The sequence below is a fragment of the Somniosus microcephalus genome, unplaced genomic scaffold, assembly GCF_052327205.1.
Source record: "Somniosus microcephalus isolate GS21.2 unplaced genomic scaffold, FLI_Smic_1.0 unresolved_chr4, whole genome shotgun sequence".
NCBI classification, from domain to species: Eukaryota; Metazoa; Chordata; class Chondrichthyes; order Squaliformes; family Somniosidae; genus Somniosus; species Somniosus microcephalus.
In genome coordinates, this window is record NW_028225182.1 from 7,442,517 (window position 1) to 7,459,806 (window position 17,290).

The 17,290-nt window shown below is 44.3% G+C and overlaps 1 protein-coding gene across 1 annotated transcript; it reads left to right on the forward strand.

Annotated features, from left to right (window-relative positions):
- Positions 1-4,480: 4,480 nt before the first annotated feature.
- Positions 4,481-16,820, forward strand: LOC147089100 (putative G protein-coupled receptor 139). The gene is made up of 4 exons (XM_085977010.1): positions 4,481-4,550; positions 5,720-5,821; positions 14,452-14,493; positions 15,453-16,820. Exons 1-4 carry the CDS (start codon positions 4,481-4,483, stop codon positions 16,370-16,372), a joined length of 1,134 nt encoding a protein of 377 aa, XP_085833136.1. The 3' UTR covers positions 16,373-16,820.
- Positions 16,821-17,290: the final 470 nt, after the last annotated feature.

Here is a 17,290-nt window from a genome sequence, read left to right on the forward strand (position 1 = left end):
TCTCAGTGTATTGGAAGCCCACAACCACGCAGCAGCCTACATAACCGGAACCTTTCACTCTGGGCCTTGTAACCAGGCACATTATTTTCATGTCATCTTGTCAATTAATGTAATATTGTAGAACAGTTATATAAAACCAGTACTATAATGAGTCAATGTATAGTAAAGCTTGTTGTATAAAATATTACTCGGGTCTGAATCTGAGCGGATTAATTGGCGTCGAACTAGCAACCTTTTCTTGCGACAGTTAGCATGGGAATTCCAACAGCAAAGCGGTGATAGATATGATTCAACGTTCATTTACATCTACGGAAAGCTCTTTTATAAGTAGAGATAGAAGGTGGAAGTAACGGTGTTGCGAATTTCAGTTCAGTGCATTTATCGAACCTCTGCTCGGATTCCTCTTTCCTTCCAAAACTAATTCACAGGAACTGAAAAATTCAAATAAATAGTCTATGGGGGTAATTGCTCCTTACACATCCCGCCCGAAATTGCTATATATTGCGGGCAATGGAAAGGAAGATCGGATAGGTGATATAGACCATTTTTGACTGTCGTCAAAAGCTCCACACAGACCAAAAAGCCTGATAGTAATAGAGGTAATTTAAATTTAACCCACTCCACGGGAAGCTGACGGGATTGACTCAGCCGTCCGCTTTACACACTGCCTGATTTTATTATCCATTGACCTACTGAAAGTGAAATCTGGTGTGGTGTAAAACCGGCGGAGGATTGGAGCCACGCCGTTTCTACCTGAGCAAACTCACCATGGGCCCTTCCTGCTCTATTTGCAGCCCAGTAACACACTTGGTGAGATCCGGAAACTCAGCACAGGCCGAGGGTGTATCATGGCTCTTCATGCCCTGTCTTAGCCTCAGAAACTCACTGATTGAGATCCGGTAATTCAGCACAGACGAAGGGTGGAATAATGGCTCTTCCTGCTCTGTCTTGGCATCAGAACCTCACTGAGTGAGATCCGGTAACTCAGCACAGTCCGAGGGTGAAACATGGCTCTTCCTGCTCTGTCTTGGCATCAGAATCTCACTGACAGAGCCGGTAACTCAGCACAGGCCGAGGGAGGAACATGGCTCTTCCTGCTCTGTCTTGGCATCAGAACCTCACTGACTGAGATCCGGTAACTCAGCACAGGCCGAGGGAGGAACATGGCCCTTCCTGCTCTGTGTGGGCATCAGAACCTCAGTGAGTGAGATCCAGTAATTCAGCACCGGCCGAGGGTGGAACATGGCTCTTCCTGCTCTGTGTGGGCATCAGAACCTCACTGAGTGAGATCTGATAACTCAGCACAGGCCGAGGGAGGAACATGGCCCTTCCTGCTCTATGTGGGCATCAGCACCTCACTAGCTGAGATCTGGTAAATCAGCACAGGCCGAGGGTGGAACATGGCTCTTGCTGCTCTGTCTGGGCATCAGAACCTCACTGAGCGAGATCCGGTAATTCAGCACAGGCCGAGGGAGGAACATGGCTCTTCCTGCTCTGTCTGGTCATCAGACCCTCACTGAATGAGATCCGGTAACTTATCACAGGCCGAGGGTGGAACACGGGTCTTCCTGCTCTGTCTGGGCATCAGCTCCTCACTGACTGAGATCCGGTAACTCAGCACAGGCCAAGGGTGGAACATGGCCCTTCCTGCTCTGTGTGGGCATCAGTACCTCAGTGAGTGAGATCCGGTAACTCAGCACAGATTGTGGATGGAACCAAGACATTTAAGAGGCTTAGGATCACACTGGAATAGAGGAGCTATCAGCACAGGCTGGGGATGGAGCCTGGATCTTTACTTCACTTTATGGGCCTTAGGACCACACTGGAATAGAGAGCTAACAGCACAGACTGGGGATGGAGCCTGGGCACCTCCTGCTCTGTGAAAGGCTCCGTGTCATAAAGGGTGAGATTAAATAAGTCAGCACAGGCCAGGAATGCATCCTAGAACCTTTGAACTCTCTATGGACTCTGTTCCACAGAGGGTGAAGCCTACTAATCAGCACAGGCCATGGATTGCGCCTGGGCTCCTGCTGCTGTTTGTGTAGCCCCTATAATGCACTGGCTAAGGTCAACTAACAGCACAGCCCAGGGATGGTGGCAAAAGGAAAATATAAGCAAAGCAAAGGAAGATAGAAGAGCAGCCAGGAAGAATACGAAAGAATGGATGGACGGTAAATGAAGAGAATCTGAGCAAGCAGAGAAGAGGAATTTGTAAATATATGTTCCCAGTATCCAAACGATTGACAACACAGCTCACAAAAGTTGAGTCATTGTGAAGGCCCGAGGTGGTTCAACTTTAACCACAGAGGAAGGATGGAGAGATCTTTGGGTGGATCCTTCCCTGGCAATGTTCAGCCAGACAGCAACAGTAACTCGCATTGAGAGATCTGAGGAAACAGTTGGTTTACTGATTTCATTAAATGTAATCGTCTTTAGGAAAGGTGGAAATTTCAGAAACCAAGCTGAGACTGGCAAATCATTAGACTTTCATGAGATTTAGGTGAACGACAAAGAAATAAACAGCACAGAAGGAGGCCATTCGGCCCATCGAGCCTGTGTCAATTATTTGAAAGAGATATCCAACTATTGCCACACACCCACGGCTGTTCTTTCCCATTCGCTTTTAAACCAATGAAGTAAGTTTTTGAATTGCAGTCGCTGTTGTAAATAAGAAACGCGACGTCAATTTGCACACAGCAAGTTCCCACAAACAGTAATATGATAATGACCAGACAATCTGTTTTTTAGTGATGCTGGTTGAGGGATATACTTTGGCCAGCAAGCTGGTGAGAACACCCCTGCTCTTCTCTCTCTCCCGGCAGGACTGTGTCTCGCTCAGTCTGCCTCTCACTATATCTGCTCTCTTCTGTCTCCTTCTGTCTCAGCTTCTTTGTCTATTTTAAAGTCCAAGTAACTTTTCATTTTTTACGACATGCTGATGCAGGAGCTGAGACTATATCCTGGGTATTGGGAGACAGGGAATCTCTCAGTCAGTTTAACATGCTGTATTATTCTATGATTCTGCGAGCGATGTAAATGATGCTGATCATTTTCCAGCTCCACATTACCACTTTGCTTCTGTGCTCCTGTGTCAGGATGTCTGAGTGGTTAATTCGTTGAACTTAATATCCAACGTATTCATGTCCATGTGCGTTCGGACCCCACTCCTGGTAAGGGTCATGTTCAATCTTCACTGGTCACGTTGCCACCCACATTTATATTGTACCCTGTTATTTAATCACTCTTTCCCTCTCTCCCATTTCATATTCTATTATGTCTCGCACCTTCACATCTGAAACCTTCACTCGTCTGCATTCCTTTCACCTCTCTCTGTGTCCCGCACTCTCTCTAAATGTTAGAACCATAGAATGATGCTATAAAAAGGACATAAAAATCACTGGAGAGAAGTGAAAGAAAGTATAATAAGGATGGTACCAGAACTGAGAAATTACAACAATTGGAAAAAAGATTTAACAAATTGGTGTTGTTTTCTTTAGAAATTGATGACTTTGAGGTGACCTGATAGAAGTCTTTAAATTATGAATGCGTTGTACAGGGTAGATGAGAAGAGAATGTTTCCACTTGTGGGAGAATCCAAAACAAGGGACCATCAACACAAGATATTTACCAATAAATCCAATGGGAAAATAAGGAGACATTTTTTTCTCGTTGAGTGGTAAGAATGTGGAACTCGCTCTCACAGTCACTGGTTGAGGAAACAAGCTTAGTTATCTTCAAAAGAAAACAATACCACTTCATGCACTAAAAGGGGTAGATGGTCTTGGATGAGAATCGTGTGGAGTATTAGACCTGCATGGACAACTTGGGGCGAATGATCTGTTTCTGTGTTGTACGTTCTGTGTAATAGAGAGACCTAACACTAAACTAATTAATTAATTAAATGAATAAATGAAATAGCGGGAGCGCAGGAGATGTGTTGCTGCTGCAATATTTGGGAGCTGGTGGACATTTTTGCCCAGGGTGACTACATCTGTGGTAAGTGTCTGCGGCTTTAGGAACTTCGGCTTCGAGTTGGGGAGCTGGAGTCCGAGCTGCAGACATTGCGAGACATCAGGGAGGGAGAAAGTTACCTCACCTTTTGGTCCAGGAGGTAGCCGCACCCCTTAGATTAAATATTTTAGAATTGACAGGTGGTCACAAAAGGAGGGTGTGACTGCGAGTGAGGCAGGTACCGGGATTCAGGAGGTAGTATTGATTGAGCCTCAGTCCCTGCACTTGTTCAATAGATTCGAGGCTCTTGCAACCCTTGTGAACAGGTGCGGGGACTGTGGGGAGGACCAGTAAACTGACCACGGCACCATGGTACAGGAAGCCGTTCAAGTGGGGGGAGTAAAAAGAAAGTGGTTGTAATAATTGACAGTATAGATAGGGGTTAGACACTGTTCTCTGCAGACAGGAGCGTTAGCCCCGAAGCCCATGTTGCCTACCCTGTGCCAGAGTAAAGGACATTTCCTCCGGGATGGAGAAGAACTTGGATTGGGAAGGGGATGAACCAGTTGTCGAGGATCAAGTAGTTACCAACGACATAGGTAGGTCAAAGAAAGAGGCTCTGCAGAGAGATTTTGAGCAGCTATGGAATAAATTAAAAAGCAGAACCACAAAGGTCATCATCTCTGGATTATTACCAGAGCCGCGAGCAAATGGGCATCGGGGCAATAGGATCAGTGAGATGAATGCGTGGCTCAAGGATTGGTGTGTGAGAAGTGGATTTCGATTCATGGGACACCAGTACTGGGGACAGAGATAAATGTTCCTTTGGGATGGACTACACATGAACCAGGCTGGGACCAGAGTTCTAGCGAATCGAATAACTAGGGAGGTAGATAGGGTGTAATACTAAACCAGCTGGGTGGATGGGGGGAGAGTCCCGGTGCAGGGAAATGTAGAATGATAAAGAGAAAAGACCAGGAAGCAGTGCAGGAAAGTGAGTAGGATAAGCATAACCAGATTGTGTCAGAAAGGGAGAGAGTGTACAAACCATGTAGTGCACAAACAAGTAGGATCCAGGTAAAAAAAAAATGATATTATAACAAATAGGGCCAAAATACAAAAAAAAGTTACGATTTCTAAAAATGATAAAAAGACAATTCTAAATGCACTGCATCTGAATGCACGAAGCATTCATAATAAGGTAGATGAATTAACAGCACAAATAGGTATAAATGGATACGATATAATTGTGATTACAGAAACATGGCTGCAGTGTGACCAAAGTTGGAAGCTGAATATACAAGGATATTCAAAATTTTGGAAGGACAGGCGAAAAGGTAAAGGAGGCGTGGTGCCGTTGTTTATGAAGGATGAATCCAGAGCAATAATGAGAAAGGATATAGGCTCAGAAAATCAATATGTAGAATCAGTCTGGGTGGAGCCAAGAAGCTCCAAGGGGTAGAAAACATTGGTGGGAGTTGTCTATAGGTGACCAAATGAAAGTGGTAATGTAGGGGATGGCATTAACAGAAAATTAGAGATGCATATAACAAGGGCGCTACAGTAATCATGAGCGACTTTAATCTACTTATAAACTGGCCAAACCAAATTAGCAATAATACTGTGGAGGATGAATTCCTGGAGCTTGTACCAGATGCTTTTTTAGTCCAGTACATTGAGCAGCCAACGAGGGGAAAGTCTATCATAGATTGGGTATTGTGCAATGAGAAAGGGGTTAATTATAATCTTGTTGTGCGGGGTCTTTTAGGTAAGAGCAGTCATAACATGATGGAATTCTTCATTTATATGGAAAGTGAAGGTATCCAATTAGAAAATAGGGCCCTAAATCTAATCAAAGGAAACTACGAAGGTATGAGCAGTGCGTTGGCTATGATAGATTGGGGAGCTTCATTAAAATGCATGATGGTGGATGTGCAATCGCTAATATTGAAGGAACAAATGCATGAATTGCAACAGTTACAGATTTCTTTCTGGTGCAAAAACACAAAAGGAAAAGCAGCGCAACTATGGGGAACAAAAGAAATTAATGGTAGTGTTAGATCCAAAGAGGAGGCATATAAAGTTGCCAGAAAAAGTAGCAAGCCTGAGGATTGGAAGCAGTGTAGAGTTCAGCAAAAAATGACCAGGAAATTGATTCAGAGGGGCAAAATAGAGTATGAGAGAAAACTTGCAAGTAATATAAAAGCGAACTATAAAGGCTTCTACAAGTATGTAAAAAGAAATATATTAGTGAAGAAAAATGTAGTACCCTTACCGTCAGAAACGTGAGAATTTATATTGGGGTGCAAGGAAATGGCTGAGCAATTAAACAAATACTGTGGTTCTGCTTCACGGAAGAGGACACAAATTACTTCCCAGGAATGCTAGGGAGCCAAGTGTCTAGTCAGAAGGAGGAATTAAAGGAAATTAGTAATAGTAAAAAAATAGTGCTGGAGAATTTTATAGGACTGAAAGCAGATAAAACCCCCAGGGCCTGTTAATCTGCATCCCAGAGTATTACAGAGGTAGCCATGGAAATACTGGGTGCATTGGTTGTCATCTTCCAAAATTCTATAGATTATGAAACACTGCCTGCAGATTAGCGGGTGGCAAATGTAACCCCACTATTTAATAAAGGAGGGCGAGAGAAAACGGAGTACAGACTGGTTAGCCTAACATCAGTAGTAGGGAAAATGCTAGAGTCTATTATAAAGGATGTGATATCAGGACACTTAGAAAATATCAACGGGATTAGATAAAGTAAACATGGATTTATGAAAGTGAATTCGTGTTTGGCAAAGCTACTAGAGATTTTTGAGGATGTAACTTGTAGAATAGATAAGGGAGAACAAGTGGATTTGGTGTATTTGGATTTACAGAAGGCTTTTGATAAAGTCCCACATAAGAGATTAGTGTGCAAAAGTAAAACACATGGGATTGGGGGTAATATATTGGCATGGATTGAAACTTGGTTAACAGACAGGAAACAGAGAGTAGGAATAAATGGGTAGTTTCTGGGGTGGCAGGCAGTGACTAGTGGAGTAGTGCAAGTATCAGTGTTTGGGCCCCAACTATTCACAATATATATCAATGATTTGCATGAAGGAACCAAATGTAATATTTCCAAGTTTGCTGACGGCAGGAAACTTGGTGGGAATGTGAGTTGTGAGGAGGAAGCAAGGAGGCTTCAAGGGGATTTATTCAAGTTGTGTGAGTGGGCAAATACAAGGCAGATGCAGCATAACGAGGCTAAATGTGAAGTTATCCACTTCGGTAGGAAGAAAATAAAGGCAGAGTATTAATGACATGGTGATATATTGGGAAATGTTGATGTGCAAAGCGACCAGTTTGTCCGTGAACACCAGTCACTGAAATCAAACATGCAGGTGCAGCAAGCAGTTAGGAAGGCAAATTGCATGTTGGCCTCCATTGCAAGAGGATTTGAGTACAGGAGTAAGGATGTCTTACAACAGTTATGCAGGGAATAACAACAGAAAATGCTGGAAAAACTCAGCAGGCCAGGCAACATCCGTGGAGAGAAAATAGAGTCAACGCTTCGGGTCAAACCCATTGTCAAGACTGGAAAAGCAAAGGAAATTAAATAGATTGAGAGACCAGGCTGGGAGAGAACAAAAGAGAAGTTCGTACGGATGACCCCGAGCTTTTGGTCGCCTGTCATTTTAACTCACCGCCCCATTCCAACTCAGACCTCCCTGTACTCGGGCTCTTGCATTGTTCCACGGAGGCTCAGCGTAAGCTCGAGGAACAGCACCTCATCTTCCGATTAGGCACTTTACAGCCTTCTGGACTCAATATCGAGTTCAACAATTTCAGATCATAACCTCGGCCCCCAATACATTTTTACTTATTTTTTATCCATACCTTTGTTTTGGCCCTTCCCCCCCTTTATTTCTCTTCCACATGGCAGCTGTCTCCCATTCTGCCACCGCATTTCACACCTAATCCAGAGCCCTCTTTTGTCTCCACTTGTCCTATCACCGTCTCGTCTCGTTTTTAATACCTCTTAATGTCTCTTTACTTCTCAATTGTTCACTCCCAGCCTGACCTCTTAATCTATTTCATTTCCTGTGCTTTTCCAGTCTGGACAAAGGGTTTGACCTGGAACGTTGACTCTGTTTTCTCTCCACGGATGTTGCCTGGCCTGCTGAGCTTTTCCAGCATTTTCTGTTGTTATTTCGGATTTCCAGCATCTGCAGTATTTTGCTATCATTACAGCTATACAGGGCCTTGGTGAGACCACACCTGGAGTACTGTGTGCAGATTTGGTCGCATTAACTAAGAAAGGATATACTTGCCATAGAGGGAGTACAGCGATGGTTCACAAGACTGATTCCTGGGATGGCGGGACTGTCATATGAGGAGAGATTGGGTCGACTAGACCTGTATTCACGAGAGTTCAGAAGAATAAGATGGGATCTCATTGAAACGTACACAATTCTGACAGGAGCTAGATAGACTGGATGCAGGGAGGGTGTTTCCCCTTGCTGGGCGGTCGTAACGATGGGTGACAGTCCCAGGATACAGGATAGGATTTTTAGGACTGAGGTGAGGAGACATTTCTTCACTCAGAGGGTGCTGAACCTATGGAATTCTCTACCACAGGAGGCTGTGGATTCCAACTCACTGAATGTAATGACGAATCTGATAGCTAGAATGCTAGACACAAAAGGCATCGGGGTATGGTGAGAGAGCGGGAATATTGTACTGAGAGAGATGATCAGCCATGATCATATTGAAGGGCCGAATGGCCTACTCCTGCTCCTATTTTACTATGTTTCTATGTTAAACGTGCAGAGTGGCAGAAAAAAATAGAGAGTAACTCTCGGGAAATTGATGAATTTTCCACATTTTAAATACCCAGAACAGGGGACACCAATTTCTAATAGAAGGGCCGCAGGCTGAAGGCCAGAAGGGAGTGTGCAGAATCCCTGGAAAGTGCAACCTTTGTCGCGCTGATGCTTGAGCTATTTTAGTCGGTAGATTGCATGAAATGATGCAGATCAAGTAAAATAGGAAAAACAGTCGGGGTGTTATAATGTCGAATTTAAACGTCGTAATTCAATATTCCATTTTCCAAGACAGTTAGGAATAACCGGACCTGAACTCGATAGGATTCGAACCTGGGCGAGGAAAACAACCAAATGTGGTTTAACTTGTTTATCGCCTTACCCACATGGCCACGATTACCTTTCACCAGTGCGAGTCAATGCTACTCAGTTAAAATCGTAACGATGCAACATTCTACAGCAGCCGAGCATTTAGGATTCAATCGTCTAACACTACACGCTGCAGAAAATTCAAAAAGTGACAATCTCCTGTCAGATTTTGTATTTTGTTCCATTTTTATTCATTGAGGATACCCGTTCATTGTTTTTCCCAATCCATTGATGGTTCCAGTCCATTGTTTTTCCCAATCCATTGATGGTTCCAGTTCATTGTTTTTCCCAATCCATTGATGGTTCCAGTCCATTGTTTTTCCCAATCCATTGATGGTTCCAGTCCATTGTTTTTCCCAATCCATTGATGGTTCCAGTCCATTGTTTTCCCCAATCCATTGATGGTTCCAGTCCATTGTTTTTCCCAATCCATTGATGGTTCCAGTTCATTGTTTTTCCCAATCCATTGATGGTTCCAGTCCATTGTTTTTCCCAATCCATTGATGGTTCCAGTCCATTGTTTTTCCCAATCCATTGATGGTTCCAGTCCATTGTTTTTCCCAATCCATTGATGATTCCAGTCCATTGTTTTTCCCAATCCATTGATGGTTCCAGTCCATTGTTTTTCCCAATCCATTGATGGTTCCAGTCCATTGTTTTTCCCAATCCATTGATGGTTCCAATCCATTGTTTTTCCCAATCCACTGATGGTTCCAGTCCATTGTTTTTCCCAATCCATTGATGGTTCCAGTCCATTGTTTTTCCCAATCCATTGATGGTTCCAGTCCATTGTTTTTCCCAATCCATTGATGGTTCCAGTCCATTGATTTTTCCAATCCGTTGCGGGTTCCTATCCATTGATTTTCCCAAAGCATTGATGCTTACAGTACATCGATTTTCCCAATCCATTGAAGGATCCAGTTTCTCTCTCTTTTTATCTGCCTCTCTCTGTGCAGTAGAAGTCTACAGAGAAAAATATAAGACAATACACAATCTTACAGGATTGTATTGAACGGAGACTGTTTGGTGAGTGGTTTCACTGGAAAGGCGATGGAAGCAGTTTCAATCGCAACTTACAAAAGGGAAGCGGATATATACTTGAAAAGTGAATATTAGCAGGGCTATTGGGAAAGAGCAGCGTGGAGTGGGGTTAATTGGATTGCTCTTTCAAAAAGTCAGCACAGGCACGATGATCTGAATGGCATCATTCCGTGCTCTGTCATTCCATGATTCCATGAGTCTATGCAGAAGCAGACCCGTTACTTACACCCAGATCACATTAATTTCAAATTTCTCAGCAAGTGCTTTATGTAATTGGATGGCCGAGTGGTTAAGACTGTTGGATTTCAAATCCTATGGTGTTTCTCTTGGGTTCGACCTCCTCTCGGGGTAAGGGTGTAATTCAATCTTTCCTTGTCCCATTGCCACCCCCTTTTGTCTTGCACCTCCTCTGCCAGACCCTCTCTCTCTGTCTGACTCGGACTCTCTCTTTGAAGGAAGCAGCTGCTAGTCTGGGCCTGTGACAGATGGTTAGAGATTCAGCATGGGGGAAAAAACCCGACGTTTCCTCGTCCTCACCAATCTACTTGTCGCAGATACATCCGTCCATAACAGCATTGTATGATGTAACCAACGCACAGTAATTGAGGATACAAAGTCTCGCTTTCCCACTCAAGACACCCATCCATCGTTTTGTTTGGGAGGACCACCGTGATGAATGCGATACATTCAGTACTGATAGAGCAACACAAATCTGGGCATCATGAGGCGTTGTGGGCCATCAGCAGCAACACAATTGCATTCCTCCACAATCTGTAACATCATGACCCGGCATATCCTTCACTCTACCATTACCATCAAGCCAGGGGACCAATTCTGGTTCAACAAGGAGTGTAGAAGAGCATGCCAGAAGCAGCATCAGGTGTACCTAAAAATGCGGTGCCTACCTGGGGAAGCTGTAACACAAGACTACATGCATGCTAAAAAGCGGATGCAGCATGCTATAGAAAGGGCTAAGCGATCCCAAATCAACGGAGCAGTTAAAAGCTCTGAACTCCTGCCACATCCATTCGTGAATGGTGTGGATCATTAAACAACTAATGGGAGGAGGAGGCTCCTTGAATATCCCCATCCTCAATGATGGTGGAGCACAGCTCGTGAGTGCTAAAGACAAGGCTGAAGCGTTTGCAACCAACTTCAGCCAAGTAGATGATCCATATAGGCCTCCTCCTGAAGTCCCCACTTCCATAGAAGCCAGTCTTCAGCCAATTCGATTCACTCCCGTGATAGCAAGAAATGACTAAGCACACTGCATAGAGCAATGGATATGGGCCCCGAAAAAATCCCGGCTGTCGTGCTGAAGACCTGTGCTCTAGAACTAGCCGCTCCTCTACCCAAGCTGTTCCAGTGCAGCTACAACACTGGCATCTATCCGACAATTTGGAAAACTGCCCAGGAATGTCCTGTCCACGAAAAGCAGGACAAATACAATCTGGCCAATTACCGCCCCATCAGTCTAATCTTGATCATCGGCAAAGTGAAGGAAGATGTCGCCAATAGTGAAATTAAGTGTTACTTTCTCATGAATAACCAGCTCACTGCTGCCTCACTGATGGTCCGTCATGCCCACTCGGCTCCAGACCTCATTACAGACTTTGTCCAAACATGGACAAAGAAGCGGAATTCCAGAGGTGAGGTGAGAGTGATTGCCCTTGATATTAAGTCAGCATTTGACCGAGTGTGGCATCAAGGATCACGTCGTAACTGAAGTTAATGGGAATCAGGGGCAAAACGCTCCACTGGTTGGAGTCGTACCTCACAAAAAGGATGATGGTTGTGGTGGTTGGTGTTCAATCATCGCAAGCGCAGGGCATCACTGCAGATGTTCCTCAGGGTAGTGTCCTAGGCCCAAACATACTGACATGCTACATCAATGACCTTCCCTCTAACATATGTTTAGAAATGAGGATGTTCGCTGATGACTGCACAGTGTTCCGTTCCATTCATTCAGACAATGAAGCAATCCGTGTCCGCATGCAGCAAGGCCTGGACGACTTTAAGGCTTGGGCTGATAAGTGGCAGGTAAATTTTGCACCACACATCTGCCATGCGATGACTATCTCCAACAAGCAAGAGTCTAAACACTGCACTTTGAATTTCAATGGAATTAACAACGCCGAACCCCACACCATCAACATCCTAGGGGTTCACCATTGACAAGAAGCTTAACTGGACCAGCCACATAAATAATGTTGCAACAAGAGCAGGTCAGAGGCTAGGTATTCTGTGGCGCTTGTCTCACCTCCTGACTCCCCAAGTCATTTCCACAATTTACAAGGCACACGTAAGGATAGAGTTGGTGCACTCTCCACTTGGCTGGATAAGTGCAGCTCCAGCAAAACCCAAGAAGCTCGACACCATCCAGGACAAATCATCCCACTTGATTGGCATCCCATCCACCAAGTTAAACATTCACTCCCTCCACCAGTGGCGTACAATGCCTGCAGTGTGTAACATCTACAAGATGCACTGCAGCAACTCACCAAGGCTCCTTCAGCGGCACCACCCAAACCCGCGAACTCATCCACCTAGAAGTACAAGGGCAGCAGGGGCATGGGAACCCACACCATCCTGATTTGAAGTATATCGCTGAACCTTCATCGTCGTTGGGTCAAAATCCTGGAACTCCCTCCCTAACAGCACTGTGGGAGTACATTCACCATACAGACTGCAGCAGTTCAAGAAGGTGGCTCACCACCACCTTCTCAAGGGAAATTAGAGATGAGCAATAAATGCTGGCCTTGCCAGCGATGCCCACATCACAAAAACGAATACAAAAATATCCTGCTACTCAACAGTTTCAGCTCTCCTTCGACAGATCTGCCTGGGACACATGAATCACTTGTTGGCCTTATTCTACTTTGCCAAAATCGTCCATTTCTCTAGCTTTATATTAAAGAGGAACTATCACCGCCAGTATAATTTATGCAGTGCCAGCCTCCTCGTCAAACCTCGCTCCCCCGCCCCCTCGAACACCATTACCAGAAGCTCATGGACCTCTTGATCAATACCATTCCCGCCGCCAATTTAGTTTTTTTTGAAGCTTCTGCACGTTCTCCTGTCCCATTTAATCCATATTTGCCAATGATCTCCCCTTGTTATAACGTTAAATCCACATCCTAATGTAATTGCTCACCTATCTCATTTAACGCCCTCTCCAAGCTCATCTTTGTCAAGAAACTTACATCTTCCTCCTTGACCCCATTCTCACTAAACTGCTGACAATGGAAAATCCCTCCGTGTCCCTATTGCTAATTGACACAGTTGCTCTTTCCATCTCTTCAGGTAATGCCGCTTTCTTTTCAAATCAGCTATCATGAACCCCCTCCGCTGAAAGGGCACACTGGAGCGGCGTGTCCTTGCACAAACCATGTCCTCCTCAAATGTCTTGAATTGAATGTGTTGTTGCCATTCTTTCGAGAAACTCTATCCTTGAATCTATCCAATCACCATTCAGCCCCTCTCACAGCCCTGTATTAAAATCACAAATAATATCATCTATGATTGTGATCACGGTGCATTATCCCTCTTTGCCCTGCATGACCTTTCTGCAGCCTATGAGATGTCGGCCATCTCCTCCCAATAAAGGGGATGATGGTGTCAGCATTGCAGAAGCAATGAAATGGAAAGTGAGAGTGATCGAGAGTGAAAGAGAGAACAGGGGAAGAGAATGACAGGAAGAAATGAGAGAGAGTGAAAGGGAGAGGGGAAGAAAGATGTTACATTTGAACTGAGAGGGATTGCAAAACTGGATTTGTGACAATCAGATAGAAGAGAGGGCAAGAGAGTAAAATATGACAGGCTGTGTAAAGGGAAATGTGAGAGAGGAGGTATGATTGGAAAAGAGAAAGACTGAAAGACCGCATTCCAGAATGTTTATAAAGTACAATTCACATTAATATGATAAACGTGTAACTTTCTTTAATTTATTATGCTTGGAATTAAAATAATATATCATGTTCTACTTGGATCTTTTAGTCCTTGTTCCTAACGGTGAACACCATCTGGTTCATAAGAAATGGGTCCTTGACTTAGGAGTTTGACTTTGAAAAGCCAGATGGTGCCAACACCATGTTTATTCAGCATCCTGTAACTAATTACAGTAGGGATACAATCTAATAGCACCAGTAGGGATTCACTGCATTATAAATATGCCACTACCTTATCTTCGTTTCTTCATTAGTGTAGTTGGAGTGATCGCTTCCAACACCAGTAGGCAACCTCTTCACACAGAAGATGAATTTTGTATTGCTTTATTGGATAGAGGTCGTATACTACCCCGTTCTCGCGGCAATTGGGGTACCTGGTAAGTGATTTTCAGAATGTAGTGTGTCGGATTCGCTGTTTAACGCACCGTGTTGCTATTGACAGACAGTGCCTGGTAAAAAAAATAGATTGTTCTTCAAGTCTTTGTCATGCACTGAGTTAGGAATATCAATGCTTGTCAGATTGGTTAAATCAAATGATAACGGGAGACAACTCAATACAGGTATTATGTTATTTTCGCCATTATTTTTTCACAATTTAACCCCAATTTGCTGTTTTGTACTCACTATTTACAGGTTGAATTTGTTTGCTCCGCCTACTCTCTTTTATCCTTGATGTTTTCTTTCCTGCTTCTCAATTTTATCCTTGGCAGTCACTTCTCTCCTACTCACTTTGTTCTAAGTATCATAGTACTTGTTTCTCCTTTTATCAGTCATGTTATTTTGCATCCTGCTCCCTTATATTCTTGGTTTTGTCTTCATTCTTGCTCCTATAATCCTTGTTGTTGCTGCCTCTCCTGCTCCGTCTGTCTTTGTTGTTCTCTCCAATTCCGCTCTTTCTTCTGTGGTGTTCTCTTCTCTCCTGCCCCTCTTATTCTTGATGTTTACTTCTCTCGTATTGTCTTTTATCTTTCGTGCTCTCTTCTGTCCTGGTCCCTATTATCCTTGCTGTTGCCCTCCCACTTCTCCACTTTTTCCTTGCTGTTGCGATTTCCCCTGGATCCTTTTATCTTCAGCGTTGGCTTATTTTATGGACCGTTCTAGTTTAGAATTGCCAGTGGAAACTGAACGTGATAGCTCACAGAAAACGAATCTTCTGAGTGACGAAGTGTAATTGGCCTACGACGTCGCAACACTATCCAGCGGCATGAGCCACTCCATCAGGAAAGGAGAGGAAACGCCATGGGGAATTATTCAATATCGCATGCACGTGAGACCAGTTTATATTTCACATTTTGCACTGGTTAATGATTGTAATGTTTTGTTCCTATACCCACAGTAAACTTGGCGGCTATTGTGATCCTGTCCCGTGGAAAGTGCGGTCTCTCCAAATGCATCACTCGCTACCTGGTGGCCATGGCGACGGCGGATCTCATGGTGATTGTCTGTAATGTGATATTACATCGGATCGCTGAGCTTTATTGGTGGCACTCTTTCCTGTACTACACTCCTGTGTGTAGAATCATTCTCTACCTGTCTCCTACTGCCATTGACAGTTCTGTTTGGTTAACGGTTGCTTTTTCCTTTGATCGGTCTGTAGCCATTTGTTGCCAGAAGCTGAAAACAAAATATTGCACCGAGAAAATCGCTAGTGTGGTTATAGTGACTTTGGGCGCGCTGTTCTGTTTGAAGAACATCCCCTGGCCCTTTGTTTATCTTCATAATGTGATAATTAACAATATACGGCGGGGATGCCTTGTACCGTCACAGTTTTATACTCTACCCACATGGATAGCTTTTTCTTGGATTGAGCAGCTGTTGACCCCATTGCTTCCATTTTGTTTAATCTTGCTATTTAACGCTCTCACCGTCAGACGCATTTTAGAGGCCAATCGGGCGCGGACGAGCCTCCGGAACCTTAGCAATGGTGAGAATGACAAGGACCCTGAGAGAAGGAACCGCAGAAGGTCTATCGTTTTACTTTTTGCTATATCCGGCAGTTTTATCCTGCTCTGGATGACCACGGTAGCCTATTTCTTATCTTATCGAATTGTTGGCGCCTTTCACCGCAGATCTTTGCTCATTGCGTTTGGAATATTTCAACAAGCAGGAATTAAGCTTCAGCTCCTGAGTTCCTGCACCAACACGGCTATTTACACAGTGACCCAGAGTAAGTTCAGAGAGGAGCTGCTCAAAGCGCTCAAACATCCCTTTAATCTAATTCATAAATTACTTAAATTATGCAAATGGCAGAACTGACTTCCCTAACTTCGCATTTCAATTTCAATTCACAGCCATCACCTACATTTAGCAAAGGGACTGAGCAACAGGGGACAGCACGCATCCTGGAAATTCCTTTATTGTCGTTCTTCGGGATAGGCATTAATTTATTGGTCACGCATAATACTGGCGTTGTGGATCCACTACTCCTTGCTGAAATCAGCCGGCTTTCCATTTTGAGTTTAATCTAGGGCAGTCACAAGCGGACGCTTTCTATCAGGGCGGCCGATCTGCAACATCAGTTTCACACCAGCGCATCAAGTCTACAATATAAAACACTTGGGCGACAGTGACACCGATTCCTGTTTTACACTTGTCCCGATATTGTTTTTCACTTAAATCGGTGGGGATAATTTTAACTGTTTTACAATAGTGTAAAATATGCGATATCTTTTGAGCCACTCATTAAATGCCCGACAAAAGCGTCATTTCCATCAATGCCGAAAGATGAAATTCTGTGGTGTTAAATGTCTGTGGTGTAGTGGGGATAGCTGGTAAACAAAGCGCCCTAGAGCATACCTGTAACTGGGGTATTGAATAAATTTTTAAAGTAATTAAAGGGGTAAGTCATGGCAGGAGAGTTCAGACCCGTGCTCTGCTCCTCCTGCTCTATGTGGGAAGTCAGGGATGCTGCCAGTGTCCCTGATGACCATGTGTGCAGGAAATGCATCCAGCTGCAGCTACTTGTAGACCGCATTGCGGCGCTCGAGCTGCGGGTGGATGAATTTTGGAGCATGCGCGATGCTGAAAGGCTCGTGGATAACACGTTTAGCGAGTTGTGCACGCCTCAGGGTAGGGCAGCACAGGGGGTGACCATCAGGCGGAGCAACAAAGGCAGGCAGGTAGTGCAGGGAACCACTGCGGACATCCCCCTTTCAAACAAGTATACCGCTTTGG

Coding starts and splice junctions, on each gene's coding strand:
- LOC147089100 (XM_085977010.1), top strand. CDS start 4,481: ATGGAGAAGAACTTGGATTGGGAAGGGGATGAACCAGTTGTCGAGGAT. Junction 4,551..5,719: donor AGTAGTTACCAACGACATAG/GTAGGTCAAAGA, acceptor GGGGTCTTTTAG/GTAAGAGCAGTCATAACATG. Junction 5,822..14,451: donor AATCAAAGGAAACTACGAAG/GTATGAGCAGTG, acceptor TTTATTGGATAG/AGGTCGTATACTACCCCGTT.